This window comes from Gymnogyps californianus, chromosome 3, assembly GCF_018139145.2.
Source record: "Gymnogyps californianus isolate 813 chromosome 3, ASM1813914v2, whole genome shotgun sequence".
In the NCBI taxonomy this organism is placed as follows: Eukaryota; Metazoa; Chordata; class Aves; order Accipitriformes; family Cathartidae; genus Gymnogyps; species Gymnogyps californianus.
In genome coordinates, this window is record NC_059473.1 from 120,347,695 (window position 1) to 120,368,076 (window position 20,382).

The window sequence follows — 20,382 nt, forward strand, 5'->3', positions numbered from 1 at the left end:
ACATAGCTGCTAGGAGCCAAATGTCCTGATCTTTTTCTCTTTAAAACTTAGGTCAGCCCTGGAAAGTATGGGTCAGAGAGGTCTGGCATGTGGGATTAACGTCTCAGATAAAATAAAGAGTAAGGCAGCCCGTGAAGTTCTTGGTCTTTGATCTTGCTTAAGCAGCCCTCTGCAAAAAGGAGAGGACTGCGACTAGATTGTACAGAGCCTGCTGGACCTCAGGGTATGTCTGTGCTGTCAGGCCAACCCAGAGCCACCACTGTCCTTGAGAGGTGACTCATCTGCACCTTCACTGTAGATCCTCAGTGTGTGAAGAGCTGTTTGTGGGAAGGAGGGTTGCTTAGGTGCAATTCAGGCCAGACCAGCCTCTTGTTCATGTGGTCTGGGTGGATGGGTCATGGACAGGATTCAAACTCAAGCTCAAGATGTCCCACGCTACTTTCATCCTCAGTGTGGCTGGTTGGAACTTGAGCAAGTGGCAGTATGGACAGAAAGCAAACGGGGCCACAGGACTTACAGCTCCCCTTGAGGTCTGCTTCTAGCACACAGATCATCCCAGGACAGATTTCTGGTGGAAAAAATGACTGTGGTATTCATGGCAGCACTCTTGAAAATGTCTTTCACATATAATCTGACAGCCAGTCTGATTTTCATCTGAGAACAGCTGAAACATTGTTAGAAATCTCAGCATAAATTCTTTACAAGTGTACTCAGCTCTGAAAAAAACCCAGACCCCTTTGGGCTGAAGTCTCTTATGCTTGTTTTCAGCTCCAAGGTGAATGTTTTTGGAAAGTTTCGCTTAATTCCATGTGGATGAACAGGACAGAGGAGTAAAAACCAGTTGTGGTTTTCCTTGGATGTTCCCACTCAGGTTATTTTTGCTGGATAGAAGCTGCAGCTTTGTTCAGCAGCTGTGTGTGTGCCTGGCTCCATCTCCCCTTCCCTGGCAGCCCCACACAGTGCTGCTCCATAGGTTTGTGTATGTGTACACACAGGCTGCTAAATGGCTGGTGTTGGCTTTGCCTATGAAAACTGTCCCCTGCTCTCTGTGCTGACCCTCAGCCTCTGCTCTAGCCTAGATATGTTGGTTGTGTTCATTATTTATATGCAAACCTGTGCCTGAGCTGCAGCAAATGCTGATGACCAAAGCCTGGGATCTCCTTCCTGTACCCAGGGAGAACAGGGTCCTCCAGTCCAGTCCACCTCTGTGTCCCCAGAGCTCAGCTCTTCCAAGTTAGCATGGCTGGCTTGATGCTGCCAGGATATGGATGAAGATCAGGCAGGATCAAGTACTGGATGTGATTCCAGGTGTGCTGGAGCCTTCTTTTATCTCTGCAGGGTGAGCAGTGCTCAAGTTAGCAGCTAAGGCCATGCTAGTTGGAGGTTAAAGTAATTGCTATGGAAGGAGACACGTCTCCTGGGTCTGAACACCACAGGTTGAGATCTGCATGAAAATCCTCTGTTGAGTTGGATGGAGGGGAGAGGGGTCCAGTGGGATAGAGGGAGCCTGGCATGGCTGGCTGCTGTCAAAAGGAAGGAGGGTTTTGGATATGTGGGCTGACACCAGTCCCAGTCCTGCAATGAAATCCAGGAGAGTTTGATCTCTGGGCCTGTGCAAAGTCTCCTCCATTGCAGGATCTCTCTCGACAGTGGACGCAGCTGAAGAATTGTCCTGTCACCAGTCTGGCAGGACACCACTGCTCACCCTGATTTCAGCAGCAGCTACAAATACCTGTCACTCCAAAAATCCATGTGAATTCAGGCGCTTTGTTTTGGGCTCCCTCCTTTGAAAATACTGCCCATCCTTCTGTCTGTCTGTCTGCACCAGAGAGACAAGATCCCTGGGTATCTAAATCAACAGCAACCAGGCTTCTCCCAACCAGCTCCCCAGGGCCTCCCCCCTACACCCCCCGACTCTTCCCCCCCCCGACAGCTTGCAGTGCCGCTGCTGGACAGCTGCACAGTAATAGTCTGCAGGAAATTTGGGTGAAGCGATGGCTTTTAGGACCCTGGGACCTCCGCCAAGGCTCAGGTAGGTCTGTCTCATTCGTCAGCCTCACTCAGCCGGGCTTCATTCACTCCCAGGGATGTGTGTGTGTGAGTGTGCCTGTGTGCTGAGTGCTTTTCCTTCCCCGCTGCTGGCTGTGATCCTTCCAAGCAATGGGACTAACACTGTTCTCCGGGCAATGAGAAGTACTGGATTGGAGCAGAAAGCGCTTTCCTTTTCTCTGGAAGAAAAGAAGCCGTGAGGATACTTAAGGATGTGCTGCCCAGAGGTGTCTCCCACCTTCCTCATAGGACTCATGTGCTTGACAGCTTTCAGCAACTTTGCTAAGACTTCTGCAGACTTCTCAGGTAGGGGAGAAGCGCCGATCCTTTCGTACGCTGGATGGCTGCTTATGGATGGGAGCTCTTATTAGAGTGTTCAGGAGCAGCTCAGGGAAAGTGGGTGTGAGCAGATCTGGGGTAGTTATGCAGGGAGTAATTTCAATCTTTTTAAAATAAGCTGATGAAAAGGATCTTCCATAAGAGGATTTTGAGCTTGTTAAAAGCCTTTCTCAATAACCTCAGCAAAACTATTTCAGCAGAGTTAGTCTGAGTAACTTTGGGAACGAGGAAGGGAATTAGTGTTAATGTAAGTTTGTAGCAGGTTTAGTGCTGTGTTTCTCTGAGGAGTGAAAAGGGCTAGGTTAGGAGACTGGGAAGGTCTAGGGCATAAGTTGAAGCTAACATAGCAAGATCCAAGTATTTTGTAATAGGCCAGATTCCCCTCCTCTTAACGTACAGCTCCTGATGATTGCAAAAGCCCCCTGAGCTGAAATAAAGGAGATGTTACATGCACAGAACGAATTATATTCTGAGCCTATGTTTGCTTAAGCCAGGAGAAAAAGTGCCTCATTTCTAAATCTAAATAAATTCTGAATCTAAAAATGTTCATAGCACTTGTTTTGAGTTGTGCACAGCAGGTAAATACACAGCACTTTGAAGGTATGGAGTCCCATATAAGTTTTATAACTATGTACAGCTGCATCAGTCACTTTAAAATTACCTTTCTGCTTCTGTTCATTGTGGATGTGCATGTGGATCAGAGAAAATATAACAGCTCTCATTTTACAGTTGAGCAAGGTTGATTAGTTTGCTCGGGAATGGTTAATGAGGGTCACTTTGCTTTTGGGATATCGGTTCTAATTTTGGGTCTTGGTGTGAAGATCTAGTCTGGCATATTCTTTAGGTGTGTGTTGCAAAACTCTTGTGGTGGATAAGAGCTGCCAATTATAGTTTGCTGATGAAAAAGTGCCATTAGCAAGAGCTGAATCTCACCGGACTCTGGTTTCAACACATCACAACACTGCTGCTTGCTTTCTGGGAGTGCATGTGTCTGCGTGCTGTGAGAGATTTGTGTTAGAAAGGAGGAGCTTGTGGTGGAAGGCGGGGAGAATATATACAGTAGCTTGAAGTCTTAATGTGAATTGAAGGGGGCTGACTTGCTTGTGATTCAGTTTCCTTTGGAGGCAGATCAGTCCTGGGGGCTGCCATTCAAGGCAGATCTGCCTCTGAATGGAAAGGACCGAGGCATTTCCCTGTTTCTAGTGTGTTTTTATCTCTTTCTTGGCATTGAGCTTTCTCTGCTCAGAAGGCGTGCATGGAGTGGGCACAACAGGAGCTAAAGCTGCAATGGGGAAAGCACTGGTCCTTCTGAAATACAAATAAAGTTTGTCCCAGCCAGGCCAAATTGCTAAGCATTAGAATGTGCAAAAGTGTCCCAGAGCAAGGGTACTTTACATTGTGTGTACACAACATAGCCAGAGCAATGGAAGGAAATTCGATAGGCTTTAGTGATGCTGGCGGGGGGGGGACAGATGCTGTCCTTTTAAAAAATGGATAAGAAGGTTGCTGATAACAAAATCATGTTTTCTGCAACTTCCAACTGTACTGTCACACTTTGGGAGAAGAAGGGTGGCTTAAAACCCTGTTAGGTGCATGACAAGGCTGTACTCTGAAGCAGGGTCTGTAATCCCAACAGCACAACCTCCCATGTGTTTCCACAACTGTTGAACTCTTCTGCCAGATCCAAGCTATGTTTCCTGATAGCAGGCTTGGCAAACGTCCGCAGTCTTGTTGGGCTGACTGTACCTTGCGGGACAGGAAACATGGTTTGCTGCAGGAAAGGGCTGTACCCAGTATGTAGCAGCTTGAATATGGTTTTTTAAGTTCAGGAGCTGGGTAGCCACAAGATGAGAGGGCGTAGGAAAAGGTACAGGATCTCAAGTCACACCTTATGCTTCCCCAATACATTTTGCAAAGACCCCTTTCGTCTCCCTCCAGTGCTTAAGGGCATGCACCATGTGCCTCTCTGAAGGAGCAGTGGCCCAGATAACTCTTGCTACCTGATGGAGCACCTTGTTTGTTACTGCTACCCCTATATGTGAATTGTCAGCTGGCAGGGGGGTAGCCTTTTAACATAATTTGACCGTAATGGTTTCTGGCCACTAATGTACTTTTTCTGTACTTCAGGGTATTCTCTGGCATGGCTGGAATTGAGCAGGTGAACATCTTTGGGGAAGCCTTACAGCTTTACCATGTGCCATCCCACCAAGAGGTGGTGCATCCAAAACATAAATTGTCTGCATCCCAAGGAGATGAATGGATTTATATTGGTTATTGCTGCTGAGGAATGCAAGGCTTGCTGTGATCCCATGAGAGCTTCCTGCGGCAGCTCAACTGCTGTCCACAGGCTGCAAGGAGATGACACAGCTCATTGGGATGTAAGGGCTTTTCCAGGTTGCAAATAGCAGTACTGTCCAGAGAGAGCAGCTGATGCTCTTTGGAGAAGAATGTTTTTTTAAACTCAATCCTGTAGACCTTGTTTAGCAACAAAGCTTCTCTGGCTTCGCAGCTTAGTTCGACTCAGCACTACCAGGGAGGTGCTGCAGTCAGTAATGGGTCATGGCCTTTTCGTGATGGGCCGGACAGAGTGCATAGATCCAGCCCTGGAAAGAAACAGCTTAGGGGTGGCCAGTCTTGAGCTCTAAGCAGATCACAAGCAACGCTGATCTGACTCACACACTGCAGCTATGCAACAGGACTGGCCAAAAGACTTACCAAGAATTGCACGCCCACCCGTGTCCCACTGCTCCCAATACTCTCCCACTGGCTGGGTCTTCAAGGTGTGTGTCTCTTGGCTGCAGGAAGATTTCTTCTTTACATAGGTCATGGGAAGGCACCCTGAGAGAAGAAGGAGAGGCCCAGGGTGGCACTCATGGGAAAGCACAGGTAGAGCTGGTGGGGATCTCCATCATCTCAGCTCCCAGGCCTCTGAGCACGTGGTCTCACATTGTGGCTCCATCCCTCCTGTTTGAACAGCTGAAATGCCACAACATGAACATGATGACTGCATGTCCTGCTGGGGACTGGTGCAATCTGAGATGTAAGAATTAAAATTCCTTTTAAGTGAAGTATTTGAACTATGTGAAGAGTTTTGAAGTTGTTTGCTTTAATAGTTCTTTAAACATTGATGTTTGCAGGAGGGTGTGGGGGTAGGAAGCAGGTCCTTGGGGAGAGAGTGGAGTTATCAGGCACTTTGCAGCCACTTCTTAAGAAGGCCTGGACTTTTTCTCTGTGGCTGCTTGTAGTATGGGCTCTTGATCTAATCTCATTCTGTGATCAGTTCTTGTGCTCAGGACTGTTTGAAGGCTTAGGACCTGGTGTCGTGATGTGTCACATACCCCTTATGTTCAAGGTGACACTTGAAGACTGTGACGAGGTGTGGGGTAAGAGGCTGGTCTTTTGAATCTGTGCTTTAATTATAAACCCTTAATCCTAATCTCAGTCCCAGCAATGAAGTCTCCGAAATCCCTGCTCGTTGATAAAACTTCACCTTTGTTTTAGCCCTTCTCTATTTGTGGTGGGAGTCCAAGACAAAGCAATGTCCTTGCCCTGCCAGAGGAAGCTATGCCATAGCTCCTCTGTGTATGCTCTGGGAGGCAATGATCCATGTGCAGTGCACAGAGCTTGCTCCTTAGAGGGACTAGGCTAATGAAAATGGGGTCAGAATTAGTCTTTGGTGCTAACTTAAAATGCAGGCATTGAAAGCTTAGTTGAAAGCTTAGTCAACAGCTATTGCTCATATCCCATGTGCTGTCTCTAGCTCCAGCCATGGGATTCCTGTCTCTGAAGCGAATTTGTGCAAACACATGTTGAATTCTGCTCTATCCACTGCCAGCCAAGGTGACCATTTAATTTCCAGCTGCATACCTGCAGGGAATTAGGCTTATGTGATTATGATGCCGTGCTCCAATTCTCCTCAATGACTTTCCCATTCGTTAGCTAATTTCAGGCACATTGAGCAGAAAGTTAGTGGCATCAGATCTATGCGATTGCTGCCTGTTTTATGTTAACGGAGACAGATCTTTTCACTATTACTGCAGTACAGAAAAGGCTGTGCTGTGAATTCAACCATCTTGAGACAGCAGAGAATCCACTGCAGGGACCTAAGCCAAAAACTTAGGTTTCTAGGCATGGAAGTAGCTTTGATGGGAGCTTATGCCTTTTCTGACACAGGAGAACCCAGCTGCAGGACATAAAGCTGTAGGAATAACAGCCCCAGTAGTGCTGCTGCCCCTGGGCCTGCTTTAATATTTATGTTCTTTGCATTATATTTGGCACAAGCTGGATGTGAGCAGCACTTTGCTTAAGGGAGCTGATCCGGCATCGAGCCAGATGAATACTGCTGACTCCTATCCACACCCTGCAGGTGAGCCCTGGGTAGCTTTTGGGACCTCTCCCTGGAGGCTCTTCCTGGCTTTGCAAGCACAAAGATATTTTTTTGTTGTTTTTGGTTTTTTCTTTTCCCCAAGAATGGCAGGTTTCAAGTGAAAGCTGCTTTTGCCACCTCCCTGCTAATTGGCTCAGTGTGTTTGTTTGAGCTGATGAGGGCTGGAGTTGGGAGGGGAAAGGCACTTCTCCCTGATTGCATTTAATCAGTCCATAATAAAGGCAATTTGTTTGACAAGTCCATTCACCAAATTATCACCAAAATCTACATGCTAACAGCTTCTGAATGGCTTTAGTCAGACTTTGATATTGGTTTTGGAGACCTGAATGGGTCGATGATGTCAAGGGGGGTCCAGGATTTCCATGTGTTGAAAGCTGCAGACTGTGAAAGGGGGATTTTCAAGAGAAAGGCAGATAGATACAATTTCTTTTCCAGTGCAGTGGTGTAACTCGGTAATGAGGTTTGTGCTTTTGACCCCAGGGGCAAACAGACATGCTTTAGACTTCATTTAAAGACTGGGCCAAACCCAGGCCACCTCCATACCTTCTCTTGGCGAAGGGCTCTGAGTGATGAGGTTGGATGGACCTCAGGCTGCTGCTTGAAGAGGTCCTTGCCCCAGGCGATGTTTTCCTCCTCAGCTGGAGGTCATATGTTCCAACCCATCCATCACAGCTGTGTGGGCTGTAGTTTGGCTTACTGAGGGAAGTCTGTGCTGGGGTAGAGAAATTCTCCTTTGCAGAGGTGACAAAACCCAAAACCTCATCAAAGCCAGTTAAAAACCACTGTTGGCCTCTTCTGGTAATGTTCTGGAGATGTGGCTGCACGATGAGCTGTAGGGGATGGGTCTGGGGAGCTGAAGGGGATGGCTAGGTCTGGCAGCCATGGCTGAGTGGTTCTCACAAGGGGAAGCTGCATTCGGTTTTGTGTCACCTATGTCTGTCTGTCTGTCAGTGGGAAGCAGTCTAAAGACCTCAGATTGCTGAGAGGTGTTGGAGGAGGAAATCAGTGAGGGGGGTATCAAGTGCCAGTTCTGCTGCTGTTGGGAGGGGAGGAGAAGCAGCAGCACAGAAGCTGGGGCTATTTTGGTGCCTTAGAGAGTTGTTCTGGTTTGTCAGCAGGGATGCAGCTTTGTGGGCATCAATATACCATGTTAAGCAAAGATACGAGTGTCTGTGCACTCCTGTCCTGAGGCCTGCTCCAGAAAACACCGTGGATTTCCCAACAGTTGTGATGATAATGCTGTGAGGGAGGACTCAGCGCTTGCTGACTCTTAAAATCTTCAGAGTTTACTTTTACTGACAGCTGAGGGGACCAAACTGAGCTTCAGGAAGAGAAACATGTGTTTCCAGTTCCGTGTGTTTGTAGCCCTGGGCTGTGACCAGAGGTGCTGCTGTTACTGCTGTGAAAAAGCAGTTGCAGGTCTGTATTTGTGGTGCCAGGGAAAGGAGGCACTGTTGGGGAGGGATGGATGGGGTTGTTGTGGGTGCCAGGATGTCTCGTGAGGGGTCCATGTGAAACCTCATGTAGGCAATGACTTCAAGCTCAAGAGCCATATGTACGCATCTGGCTCACGTCATCTGGAAACCCACTGTTTTAGCCATCAGAGCTGTCAGCAAGAGCCAAGAGACCCCAGGGATCCCAATGTCTGTGTGATGATTGGCAATGTTTATATAGTATCTACTGATTGCAGTGGCCCAGAAACTGATCCACTGATGCAAACTTTTGTCAGTACCAGGAACACTTCATTTAATTAGTAGTGTTAAAAAACCCCCACAACCCACTGTGGTAATCTTAATCACTTTAAAGTATCCCAGGTTATCAGTATCTACTAGATGCACAGTATATTTGAGGAAAATGTCCTTGCAGCATTCTTCCTATGTCTGTGTGGTGTTAGGGATACAAATGCTGCAGAATTAAAGAAAGCAACTGTTTATGTCCTCAGGTGAAAATTGTTCCCTGATTTAAGACTCTGCGAAAGCAGATTTTATATAGCACAAATAGTTTGGTCAATTAAAAAAAAAAAAAAGTGGGAATTTTAATGTATCCTTTCTCAACCAAGATACTTAGAAGCTAAAATTGTAATTTAAGCTGGGGTGGGGGGGGGGCAGGGCGCAGAATAAGCTTAGTCTCTGCAGGGGGAGAAAAACTATGTATTTACACTTGGCACTTTTGCTGATCCTTTTGTTGATGCTAATTTAAACATGGCCTGATCTCCCAAAGTGCTCAGTGTTCAGAACTGAAAATTGGACTATGCCGTGTTTAGGTGGGTGTGCAGTGATTTAGGTGGCCAACACCAGGACTGTTTACATATCTTATTTGAGATTGGCTGCTTGCGCTTGGCGTGTTTGTGCATGTCTAGATTGAACTTTCTGCTTTCTGTTCCAAGATAGCAATCCCAGTCCCTGTGGGGGACCATTTGAAGCAACTACCCCTGGGTTTTTTTGTGCTCTTGTCATTCCTTTTTATCCAGATACCCAAGACCTTCACAGATTCAGTCTGTTTCTGTCCCTTGAAAGGTATGTGGCTGCCTGCAGGAACAGACCCAATGTGCTGCTCAAAGTAGTTCAGAGGATTTTTGGTCAGGTTGGTTTGGTGGAATACTACAAGGTTCCTTGTGTCCTTGCCAGTCCTGTGCCTCACTGATCCGGTACTGCTGTTGTCTGGGATTTTTGTGCTCTTTCCAAGAGACAGGCAAGGGCCAAATTCTCCTCAGCTGTGAGGCAACTTTGCTGACTTGCCAAGAGCTTTGCAGGATGCACAGAAGCACAGAAGTTAATCCTAACTCATCTTCTTGCTGATTAAATCTGATATAGAAGTAATAATTGTGAACATGTTTGAGAACTGCTTGGGTTACGTATATTATTATTTACTTATTTGCCTAGCTGCTCCTTTTGCCTGAGGAAAAATGGTGAGTTGTGTGTCCCTCAGCCTGGGTTTGGGCTGATCCAAGTATGCCTGGCTCAGCTCACTAACTGAGGATATAAGCTCGTTCGTAGTAATTAAAGTATATGTGTCTGCTCTTTCAGGGATGCTTAATGCCTGGCTGCCTGGAACCCAGTGCGTGTCTTTTCATGTCAGAGAGATAATGATGGTTTGGCAGTTCTGAGTTGTACAGTAAAATAAATCGTGGCTGAGTCTCTTCAAATGTACTGTGCGCTCTTGAACCATGTTGGTAGATGCTGTGGTATCAGTGTTGATGGGGCTCCTTTGGATGTTAAGGCTTGCTATGCAATAATCACACTCGGATCCATCTGGATCCTTGCATGAAGATGGAGCAGCGTGTGTGGGACCTGCAGTTTGGGCAAACTCTCCGAGTGGTCAGGTTTCAGAAGTGTATTTGAATTAACAGATGGATGTAGCATACTGCTGAAGAATTTGCAGTAGAGGTTGTCCAAGCACTTTAGTTGTGGTGGGCAGGGGAGGTCGCATCCACCTACTGGCAAAATATCCCACATCCTTAACAACAGAGAAAGAAAGATGTAAAAAATATATTTCCTTTTCTAATGTTACTTTAAGAGAGGAAGGCCTAGAGACCCAGATTATGAGAAGTTTTATCAGCCACTTACAATCAAAGAACTTCACTATGTACTTTTGTGCACCATCTTTTGACCTGGTATCAACACACTGGTTGCCAGCAGAGACACTTTTCACTCTTCCAGCAGCCCATAAAAGCACCAGAATCATCAGGGTGTGAGAAGGCTGTCTTCAGGTAAATTATACTAAATCCTTGATAGCCTAGGTACCTGATGGTGCTGCTTGTCGGAAGGGGACCATTCAGACCACCTACTCTGAGACCCCCTATGTGATTGTGTTATTTTATTTTCATCTGCTATCAAATGCCTGTGGTTTTGCTGCTATGATATTATCGACATGTGTTGTAGTAGCCTCAAGGGTTTAAAATGGGCTTTTACTCCAACAAGTAAATACAAAAACAAACGCAGCAGTGGGGGGATTTTCTGCTAATTTTTCCTCTGTGATTTTGGTATCACACTGTGGGCTGGGGTGACCTGCATCCTGTGCCTAGGACCTATGGGCTCAGCTGTGATCCTTTCTTGTTTGCTCCTCTGCATTGATATTAAGGTTGTTCTGTGGCAGGTGCTATTCCTGGCATTCATTTCCCATGTTTGCTGTCTTTTGCAAAGGCTTTTGGCTCACACGTTTTCACTTAAAGCTGTGTTGGGCCAAGAGTGCAGACACTTAGTGCAATTAGACTGATAGGTGGTAACTTGAGCTGCTGTAGCTGGATTATGTTCAATGTTGGGCCTCAGTCTTTGGGAAATCTCTTACCTCTGTGGTCTGTGTGGGGCCTGTAAGTACAGTGCTGCTGTGGCCCTGGCGATGCCCATAAGATGCTATGGGACAAAATTCTGCACTTTGGTTTTGAAGAAGTTTAGCTTTTGTGTGGAACATTCAAAGAACAGCATTAAGGTTGCAAATCAAACATTTGGAAGTTAAGAAATGTTAAAATTAAGGTAGTTTTATCTACTTGAATCCAGCCCTTTGAGTTTTTACGTTACAAGTTTCTCTTTAACGAGAACGTACTACTTTTTCTCCACCTCCTTGGGACTCCTGTATTGTCCAGTCCACAGGACAGCTGCCTCATGATTGTTTTCTTTATACTTCTGGTTCATTATGGCCCTAGGGCCTTATTTACTATGTGTTATTTAAACCCTGTTCTGCTTGTGTGAGTGTCCTACAAGCAGGGATGTAATTACGCTTCTGGAAGGAGAGTCTGGAGTGTTACCTGCATTGCACAGATGAGGATCCAAGGCAGAGAGATTAGCATCAGGAGCTCTACCTGCCCAATATTTCAGAGATTGTTCAGTATCTACCTTTTTCTCCAGGAGCAGCCCCTTACCCATTCTCTCAAGCTGTGACAGGCAGGAAGAAATACGTGGTACACGATACACAATTCCTTCTCCAATACTGTAATGCATATATGCAAATGGGCTGCACGGGTTAAAATGAGCATTACAGTTGCAAAGTCAAGTGCGTGTAACTAAGTGTTGCGGGTTAACGCCCGTAGGCAGCTAAGCACCACACAGCCGCTTGCTCGCCTCCCCTTCCCACTCCCAGTAGGACAGGGGAAGAGGAAAGGAAGAGTAAAAGCAAGAAAACTCATGGGTCAAGATAAAAGTAGTTTCATAAGTGAAGGAGAAGTGGAAGAAAGAAAGAAAACAAAGTAAGTGATGCAAAGGCAATCACTCACCACCTCCCACAGGTAGACTGATGCCCAGCCAGTTCCCAAGCAAAAGGTGGCTGACTTACCTAAACCCCACTCCACTCCGTTTTATTGCTGAACATGACGTTATATGGCATGGAATATCTGTTTGGTTAGTTGGGGTCATCTGCCTGGTTGTGTCCCCTCCCAACCTCTTGTGCACCCTCCAATCTATTCACTGGGGGGGCAGAGTGAGAAACAGAGAAAGCGGTGATGCTGTGCAAACACTGTTCGTCAATAGCTAAAACATTAATGTTATATCAGTACTGTTTTGGTCACAGATCCAAAGCACAGCACTATACAAACTGCTACGAAGAAAATTAACTCCATCACAGCCAGACCCAGTACACTAAGGAAAGGGCAACGTTACACCTGTATTTTATATGTAATACGAGCTAGAGGTGGATATGATAGCAAGCTTTCAGTTGGCAGATATGATCTGAGCCCATAAAGTGCAGTTGTAAGAAGAGTCTGGTTTTGCAATGTTTTTTTTTTTCTTAGAGCAGTCATGCTTTGAGGGTTACTTTATTTGGGATAAGAGTACTTAAAATTGGGTTACAAATTTGGGGTCAGTCCTTGGAATGTATTCCAAGAGATCTTTAAAAATGAGTTGTGAAGACATTCCCCCTCCAAATTTTTTTTGTTTGTTTGTTTCTGTCCCTTCATAGGAGAAACAAAAATGTAAACGTGTCTATGCAAAGGCACAAATAAAGATCCTCTGGTGCAAGTGATATCACTAAAAATAGAGCCCCTAGGATTTGTCCAGTTTAGTTTCCCTCTAGATTTTTATTGTGTGGGTAACCCCTTGGAAACTGAGGTTGTTGATCTGACTGTTTCCAAAGTACATCCGTCTCTTCATGTATCTTTTGTACAGGGGCCGCTTCTGTTGTGTTAACACTGTTTGCTTCCTGGTTTATGTGCTCAAGCTGAATTCCAGCTCAAAGAGGTTAAAGCTTTATAAAAGTGAGTTGAGCAGGGAAGTGGCTCCACAGTTGATGATGAAGCACACACATCTGTGACCCACGCTGTGCTCACATGTTCATTTATTGTTAGCCTCACAATAAAGGATAGCACTGGGTTTTGTTCAGCTAAACAACTTTGATGGAATGAATTGTATAGAGAAAAGAATAGATGAAGCCTGGCTGTTATTTGCCAAAATGTTCTTTGTTTTAGCTGCGTTGTGTGGGATGCAGAACTCCCAGAAGAGGATAGTCTCTGTTCTAGAGCAGCCAAGGGGAGCTGATGGATTGCACAGGGAGGCAGAGACAGGTTCAGCCAGAAGGGGTGAAAAAATTTTCTGATTCTTCCTGCCCTTTGGGTTTGTTTGTCTTTAGCTGACAGCCCCAGGCTTTCACTTTGGCTATACTGCAAGAGTAGAGGCTCTGCTATACCAGTAAGTTGCACTGTAAAAGCGGTTGGTGCCATTTGGCTTGGATTTTCAGCGTTGGCATGCACAGATAGTAGTTAGTGCATTTTGGCAATGGTATAGCCAGTGGCTGGAGTGTAAAGGTCTATCAGCAGCTGCAGGAAGCTGAATGCTTGGTGTTAGACAATCCATTTTTCTTGCTGGATAAATGAAATTACTTTATCTCTCTTTTCTTAAACATTGTCCGTATAATTGGAGGGCAGGGTTCAAGTTCAAACTGATAAGATTATTTTGCTTCCCTAAGCTGCATGACAATGGTCCCCTTGGCAAATTAAGCCGTGGCCCTCCTTTTGCTGTAATGGGAACCAATCTCATTAGAAACAGAGCTGGATTAGTGAAGAGTCCAACCTACCGTATAGATACGCATTCTGACCCCAGCAGGCCTGAAGTGCCTTTTGTTCACTCCAGCCTCCTCTGCATTTTCCCATCACTTATACATCTGTGTGGTGGAGCTGGTGGTGATTATTTCTGCTCAAGAAAAGCCTGCTGGGGGGTGAAAAGGAACTTGATTGGCCAGTGTGATATCACAATATGAATGATAAAGTGTTTTTTAAATGTTTCCCTTGATTTAAGTCATTGGAGTACAAGACTGATTAAGATGCCTGTTGCAGGGTATTGGAGATTAAGGGCCACTCTTCACTGGTTTGACCTGTGAGACAGAAGACGATCCTTTTCTGTCTCTCAGCATTACTCTCTTCTACAGATCAGAAAATCTGGACCTATTCACACCAACCTCTCTGGACACAGGAAGCTCTTTTTTGCAGAAAAGAAAGACAAACCTTTTCACCTGTGACCTGTGTTGGTTCTGTCTGTCCTTCTTGGTGATGGTTGTTGGCTCTTGATGGGTTGCATGTGGACTGTCCAAGCTGCTTTATCAAGCAGTTGGGACTGAGAGCCTTGAGTTGGCTCTGTGCGCACCAGCGTCAGCAAGAGAGCAGCATGACTGTGCCTGCAGCAGGCTCTCGGGGAGACGCTGTGGCTCAGGAGCGTGTTGAGCTGTGGGGGTGCTGCTTCTGGAGATGCTCATGTGCATGCCCGTGTTGTACACGCTGCTGTTGTCTGTTGTTTGCTTTCTTCCCTTTGCATCCTCACATTCTGCTTTTGGGATCCACCCTATTTATCTATCTACTTATTTGTATTATCTGCAATTTTTCCTCTTTCTGAGGTCCCTCAGGTCTGGGCGATTAGAGGTGCAGCCCTGGCTGATTTCAGCTGCTCCCATGAGATGGAGCCATGCTAAGGATACTAAGAGGGGCAAATCCCACTGCTTTCTGAGTTAAGAGCCATTTTCTGATCCTTAAGGAAATCCTTGCGCCCTTGCATCTCTCCTATGTCCTACTTCTCTGACTGACCTTGGAGGTATTGCCTGGAGCTTGGCTCCTGGCTGGAAGTTCATGCTTGAAGCAATCTGGCAGGGAGGGCAGACTGTGGAGAGTGTTTGAAAGTGGCACCAGTGTAAGAATGAGCCTGGCCAGTTATTGTAGTAATTTGTTGCTACTGATTAGCTTGGAGGTCAGTGCTTAAGTGGTGAGGAGTCCTGACTTGGTGAGTAATTCAATATAAAGCAGTGGGGCTATTCACATGAGGGAGAGATGGCTTCTCTTTATGCCCACTCCTGATGGATATGAAGTGTTTTTTTAAATAAATGTCATTAGCAAGAACAAGGGTTAACCAGGATAATTAACAGTGCTAAACTATAGTCTGTCTCTCACCAGCCAGGCTGCAAATAGGCAGTCGAAGAAACAGATCAGTTTTCTGTTCATGTTACATTTCTGGATATATTTTAAGGTTTCTCAGAAAGACCAGAACAATGAAACACCCTTTGACAATAGCAATCTCTTTTCTTCATGGCACAGCCTGAGCAGGCATTCAGACCCTTTCCTTCTGGGATTGCTCATTTCCTTTTTTTTTCTCCTGAAATAAAAACAATACTCCCCCAAAAGCACAACTTCTGCAATGCTGTGACAGAGCCAGCCTCTGTCCCTCTATCGGGCAGGCACTGGATGGGACATTGTCTTCTGTTTTCCCCTCTAAGCCGCAACTCAGGGGAAAAAAATAATAGCAACAAAGAAACCCTTTTCATATGTTGTTTTAGTGCTGTCAAAAATAGTAACTAATGCCCACCCTGAATTTCTCTCAGTGCTTTTTCAAAGGCTTTCATCCTTTATGTGCACAGGGGAGAATGAGGCACGTGGGGAAAAAAATCGCGTTCAGTGAAATGAAATATCGTCAAGCCAATTGGAGCCACAATCCTTGGGTCTCCTGAAGTCTGAGGCTGTAGCCCCAAGCCTGGTTCAAGTGTGAGGGGAGCCTGCGATTAAAGAGACTGTCACAGACCTCCTGTGTGTCCCTGCCTACAGAGCCCTGAAGCTTACTGCGAGAGCCTGGGGTCCGTGGGACTCAGCCTCTGGTTCCCTGCCTGTCCCTTTTGATTACATGTTTCCTGAATGTCTCCATGTCTCTTTTACTGTAGCTGGATTCCTTGCTGGTTTTTTTGGAGCCCAGATCCCATAGTTACCTGGATTGTGGTGACTTCTAAATAGTTTTGGGGCTGGGAAGTTGAAGGGTATGTGTGCTGCCCCATTAATAGTGCTGCCTCTCTGAAGACTTTCTGATACAGAAAGGTCTCCCGAAGTAGATAGATAACTCTGAGCAGATGGTTAGATAGATAGTCCCATCTATCTGCTGCTTTCAAATGAATGTTTTTACTTGATCCTGTCTATGACTAGTTAGATGAAGTTACTCCTTGAAAGGATGCCTTTATTTGCACTTCTGCAGTCCAAAACATTGGAGTAGGCTCAAAAGTAGCATACAGAGGGTTTGCCCACATCTGTGAAGTATGCCAGCAAATGCTTTTGACGAGACACTGCTTCAGCAAGTTGCTAGCCTGTAAGACCTATGGTGGCTGCCTGCCAATACCATGCAGTAGACCTGGAGTAAGGTAAAGGTGCAGCTGTAGCTGGTGGGAGCATTTTTTTTGCCAGCTCGGCCTGACAACGGCAGGCTCTGATATTACCTTCTCCAGTGTCCCCATGCCTTTCTTGTGAAGCTGGTAGAGAATGAAACACTTCTTCTGCTTTTTTCACCACTGGGGCTGTGGTCCAGCCGTGTCCCCTCTGCTCCCCAGTGCAGCATCAGAATTGTCTTGGTCCAAACTTTACATGTTGTCTTACAAAGGACCAAATCAGCTTGACCCACCTTCATCTCCAGGGGACACCTTATTGCAGCCTTTCAGTACTTAAAGGGGACTTGGAAGAAAGACAGAGGGAGACTTTTTACTGAGGCTTGTAGTGATAGAACAAGGGGCAATGGTTTTAAACTGAAAGAGGGTAGATTTAGATTGGACATAAGAAAAAAAATTTTTATGATGAGGATAGTGAGACACTGGAACAGGTTGCCCAGAGAAGCTGTGGATGCCCCATCCCTGGAAGTGTTCAAGGTCATGTTGGATGGGGCTTTGAGCAACCTGATCTAGTGAAAGATTTGGGGGGGGTTGGACTAGGTGATCTTTAAAGGTCCCTTCCAACCCAGACCATTCTGTGATTCTATGATCATAAGAGATTTCAGAATTGTCTTTAAACTCAGACCCGTCCCTTTATGCAAAAGTCTTCTGCTGGTAGAAAACTGCTTTTCTGCTGTGGGGTTAGTGAGGGCTGCAGGATGCTGTTAGTACCCTGAGAAAGATACTACCCTAGTATCCACGCCTGTTGGATGTAGAATTGCCTTTTAAAGCCCCTCTCAGCCTTGTCAGTGTTGGGGGATTAGTATAGAGCTGCATTTCTGAGTCTGCTGGCCAAAGCAGCCCAAGCTACAAAATGCTGGATGGGGAGGGAGGCAGGCTAGATGCTTGATCCCTTGTTTCAGGGATCAACATGGCCCTTTGGCCATGGCCTTTCGAGCCCATTTCCTAGCATAGTTTTCTGGAGGAGATCAGAGCTACCTCCATCCCAGCCGTATGTCATTGGCTTAATGGCAGCCCTGATGGATGTGGAGGGAGATCAGGCTTTTCCCTGAACACTTGGCCTGGTGGTGGTGGGGCAAGAGTGAGGTCAACGCCCTTTTCTACTCTCGAAGGAGTGGCTATCAAGGGGCAATAATTTTTCATTTAGGGCTTTTTCCGTTGGTGACAATGAGCCTGATTTGCAGTGTAGAGAAGCTGTCATGTAAATGGTGTCTGGCTCATGTGATAACAGAACTCAGCTGTGCTCCAGCCTCTGTGGGATGTACAATGAGACTAAGAAGTTTTCTTAGACATCAGGCATGTGGAAGGCACACTTATCACAGAAACGTGGTGAGGAGAGGTAGGGAAATGTCCATCTGATGGTGTATTTAAACAGAGATTGAGCATGCAGGAAATTGGTGGACAGAGGTGGAAATGTACTCTCCCAGGCTGTTCTCCATCTTGATCTTGTCTGGCCGTGTGAGGGGAGCATCTAGCCCTCCTGATGCCCAGGCATGAGCAAAGCTTGGTGCATTTTGAGTGCTCTGATGAAGGCTGTTTTATTCTCAATTTGATGACTTGTTCATGCTAGTGCTTCACTGATAAATCATTACTGGTGTTTCTAATGAGGCTTTTAGGACTGCTGTGGAAACTTTAAAACCTGTAGTAGTAAGGTAAGGCTGCAGGTTAAACACCTTGGAGGCTTCGTGTGCCTCCAAGGCACGACAGGCCAGGTGTTTGTGACTTAACTCTAAATTTTCTGGCTTTACTTGAAAGTTGTAATGTTTCTTCCCTCTTCTCCCTCTAGTTCTGAATTTCCAGCAGGTCTCCAAGTGACATGTTCAAGCACACTCAATAAATCTATCAAGAGTAATTCACAGTTACATCGCATTGATCATTCATGGCTGTAGAAGCATTTTGGTGTACAGAATAAATACTGATGGCACTATCTTGCAGATGGAGAAACTGAGGCACAGATTGTACCATCAGCAGTGGGATTCCATTTTTCTTAACTGTTCCAAAGACACCTTCATCTCGCCTAAGCTGTTCCTTTGGACTTCTAGAGGATGCATCATCTGACTTGCATTACATCTACATCTAGAGATCACTGGCATCCCATGATTGCTGGTTCCTCTACATTGACCCAAAGAAGGTCCAGACAGCTAGCTTAGACTAGATGGATCCTGCTCAAAACCACTAAAGTGGAGAGCAGTAAAGCTGACAACCTGACTTCTAGCCCATCTCCTGTGCCTTTTTTAGTTCTTGGCACTTTGCTAATATGCAATGGGTATAAGGTGATTCTGTAACTCCTTCTTTCTGTCTTTTTAGGACAGTTTTGGCAGGAAACTTCATATTAGGGTGGTGTGGAGGTATGGAACTGGAATACCATCCTCTGTTAGTGTCTGTACAAGTAATGTCTATGTAGTGGACTGCTAGCCTTGCGGTTGCTCCCTGACTCTGGGGAATGCTAGGTAATACTCCTTGTACTGCTCCGATAGAGCTAAACAAGCCCAAGGAGCAAGGAGACTGGCCTCAGTGGGTTGAGATTAGTGCATTTGTGTTTGTATTTTCTATTTTTCACTTTCCCGCATAAGGACATTCATTAATTGTTTTGATGTATGTGCCATCTCCTATTCTTAGAAATGCTGTGCTTGTTCTAAGAGCAGAATGACATTTACTCACTCTGAAACAACCTGGGGATTTGTTTTCTTGGGTGTTGTAAAACAGACTAGGTATAAATGCTGCGATTAGGACGTGATGGGCTAATCTCATTAGTCAATAGGAGGAAACACTGGGGTCAGTGGGTTGGATAATGAAATCTGAAGATAAATTTTGATGTGCCAGATGGCCTGGCATAGTGGTTCCACTAATTTGGAAGGAAGGAGAGCCAATAGTAGCTTTGAAGAACAAAAGCTGTAGCAAGAGGTGGCATGTGATTTCTCTGAGCTAAAAACCTGGTTTTGTGATGTCTCAGTTGAGTACAGGCCTGTGGGATTCATCCAGGCCCGCTGTCTTTTTTTGGCCTTTTTGGCCAGTTTTGGGCAGTAAGAGACAGGCCTCCAGCAAAAGTTAATGAAGCACTGGCAGTATATTGCTGTGCTTGTATGATCAGTGGCTCAGCAAGAAGAAATAATCCTGACATTTCGTTCTTTTGGAACGGGCTGATCATTTAAATATCTTTGTTCTGTAGGGAAAGTTGTGTTTATGGTGTCCACTTATCCACAAATATGTAAGACTTAAGATTCAGAAATCCCGATAATTGTTTTTGAGATGAGATTGTAGGCTCTTTCAGCATAATGCTTTGTTTGGCCTCAACTCTTCATTTTCTGGGATCGGTCCTTTCATCCCCACTGAAGTAGGCAATAAATAGAGGTTTGGGGGCTAAAAAATAGAGAAAAAAAATATTGCAGTTTTCAAGAGTGATCTCTGAGATAGGAACACCTCTGTTTTGGCTTGGCCCAAACTGAGATACTGTCACCAGATTCTATTTTCACAGAGGACCCGCCATCTCCTTTCATTTCCATTCATTTTTAGTGTGCTCGGCACCAGCACACACTGAGGCGCTTCCCATCCCCGGTCTCTCTGCAGGGTTGTGGCCCAAGAGATACCCCAGAGGTAAGTGGGAAGAAGTTGGGTATAGTCCTCCTCCTTTCTGCTTTGCTCCATGCTCAACACAAGCACTTGTTCCTTTCCTCTCTCACCTACCCACACCAATATTTTTCCAGGAAACAATGAGCAGGGTTTGCCAAGCTTGGCTGTATTGCCTAAAACAAGAGCCGAGGAAATCCAATTGAACACTCTGGCCACCTTACCTGGCAGTACCCTGGTGCTATTTTCTTTTAGTGAGCATCCAGTGCAGGCAAAGGCTTGTCCTGGGCTCTGGGCCATCACGGCAGCTCTACTGATGAGTGCCCAGGCTTGGAACAGTCTGATAAAAGCTCTTAGTCTTTAAAGCAGTGTCCAGAATAGTAGCCAGACTTCATCTGGCTGTGAAATAATGAAAAGTGTATTTATGATAA

At 45.7% G+C, this 20,382-nt stretch overlaps 1 protein-coding gene across 1 annotated transcript in view; it reads left to right on the forward strand.

Moving 5' to 3' along the window:
• Positions 1-2,261: 2,261 nt before the first annotated feature.
• Positions 2,262-20,382, forward strand: part of EVA1A (eva-1 homolog A, regulator of programmed cell death) — a 214,674-nt gene continuing 196,553 nt past the window's right edge. Inside the window, exon 1 of the mRNA XM_050894678.1 lies at positions 2,262-2,355. Within this exon, the coding sequence (XP_050750635.1) occupies positions 2,262-2,355 (94 nt within the window). The remainder of the gene's footprint in view (positions 2,356-20,382) is intronic.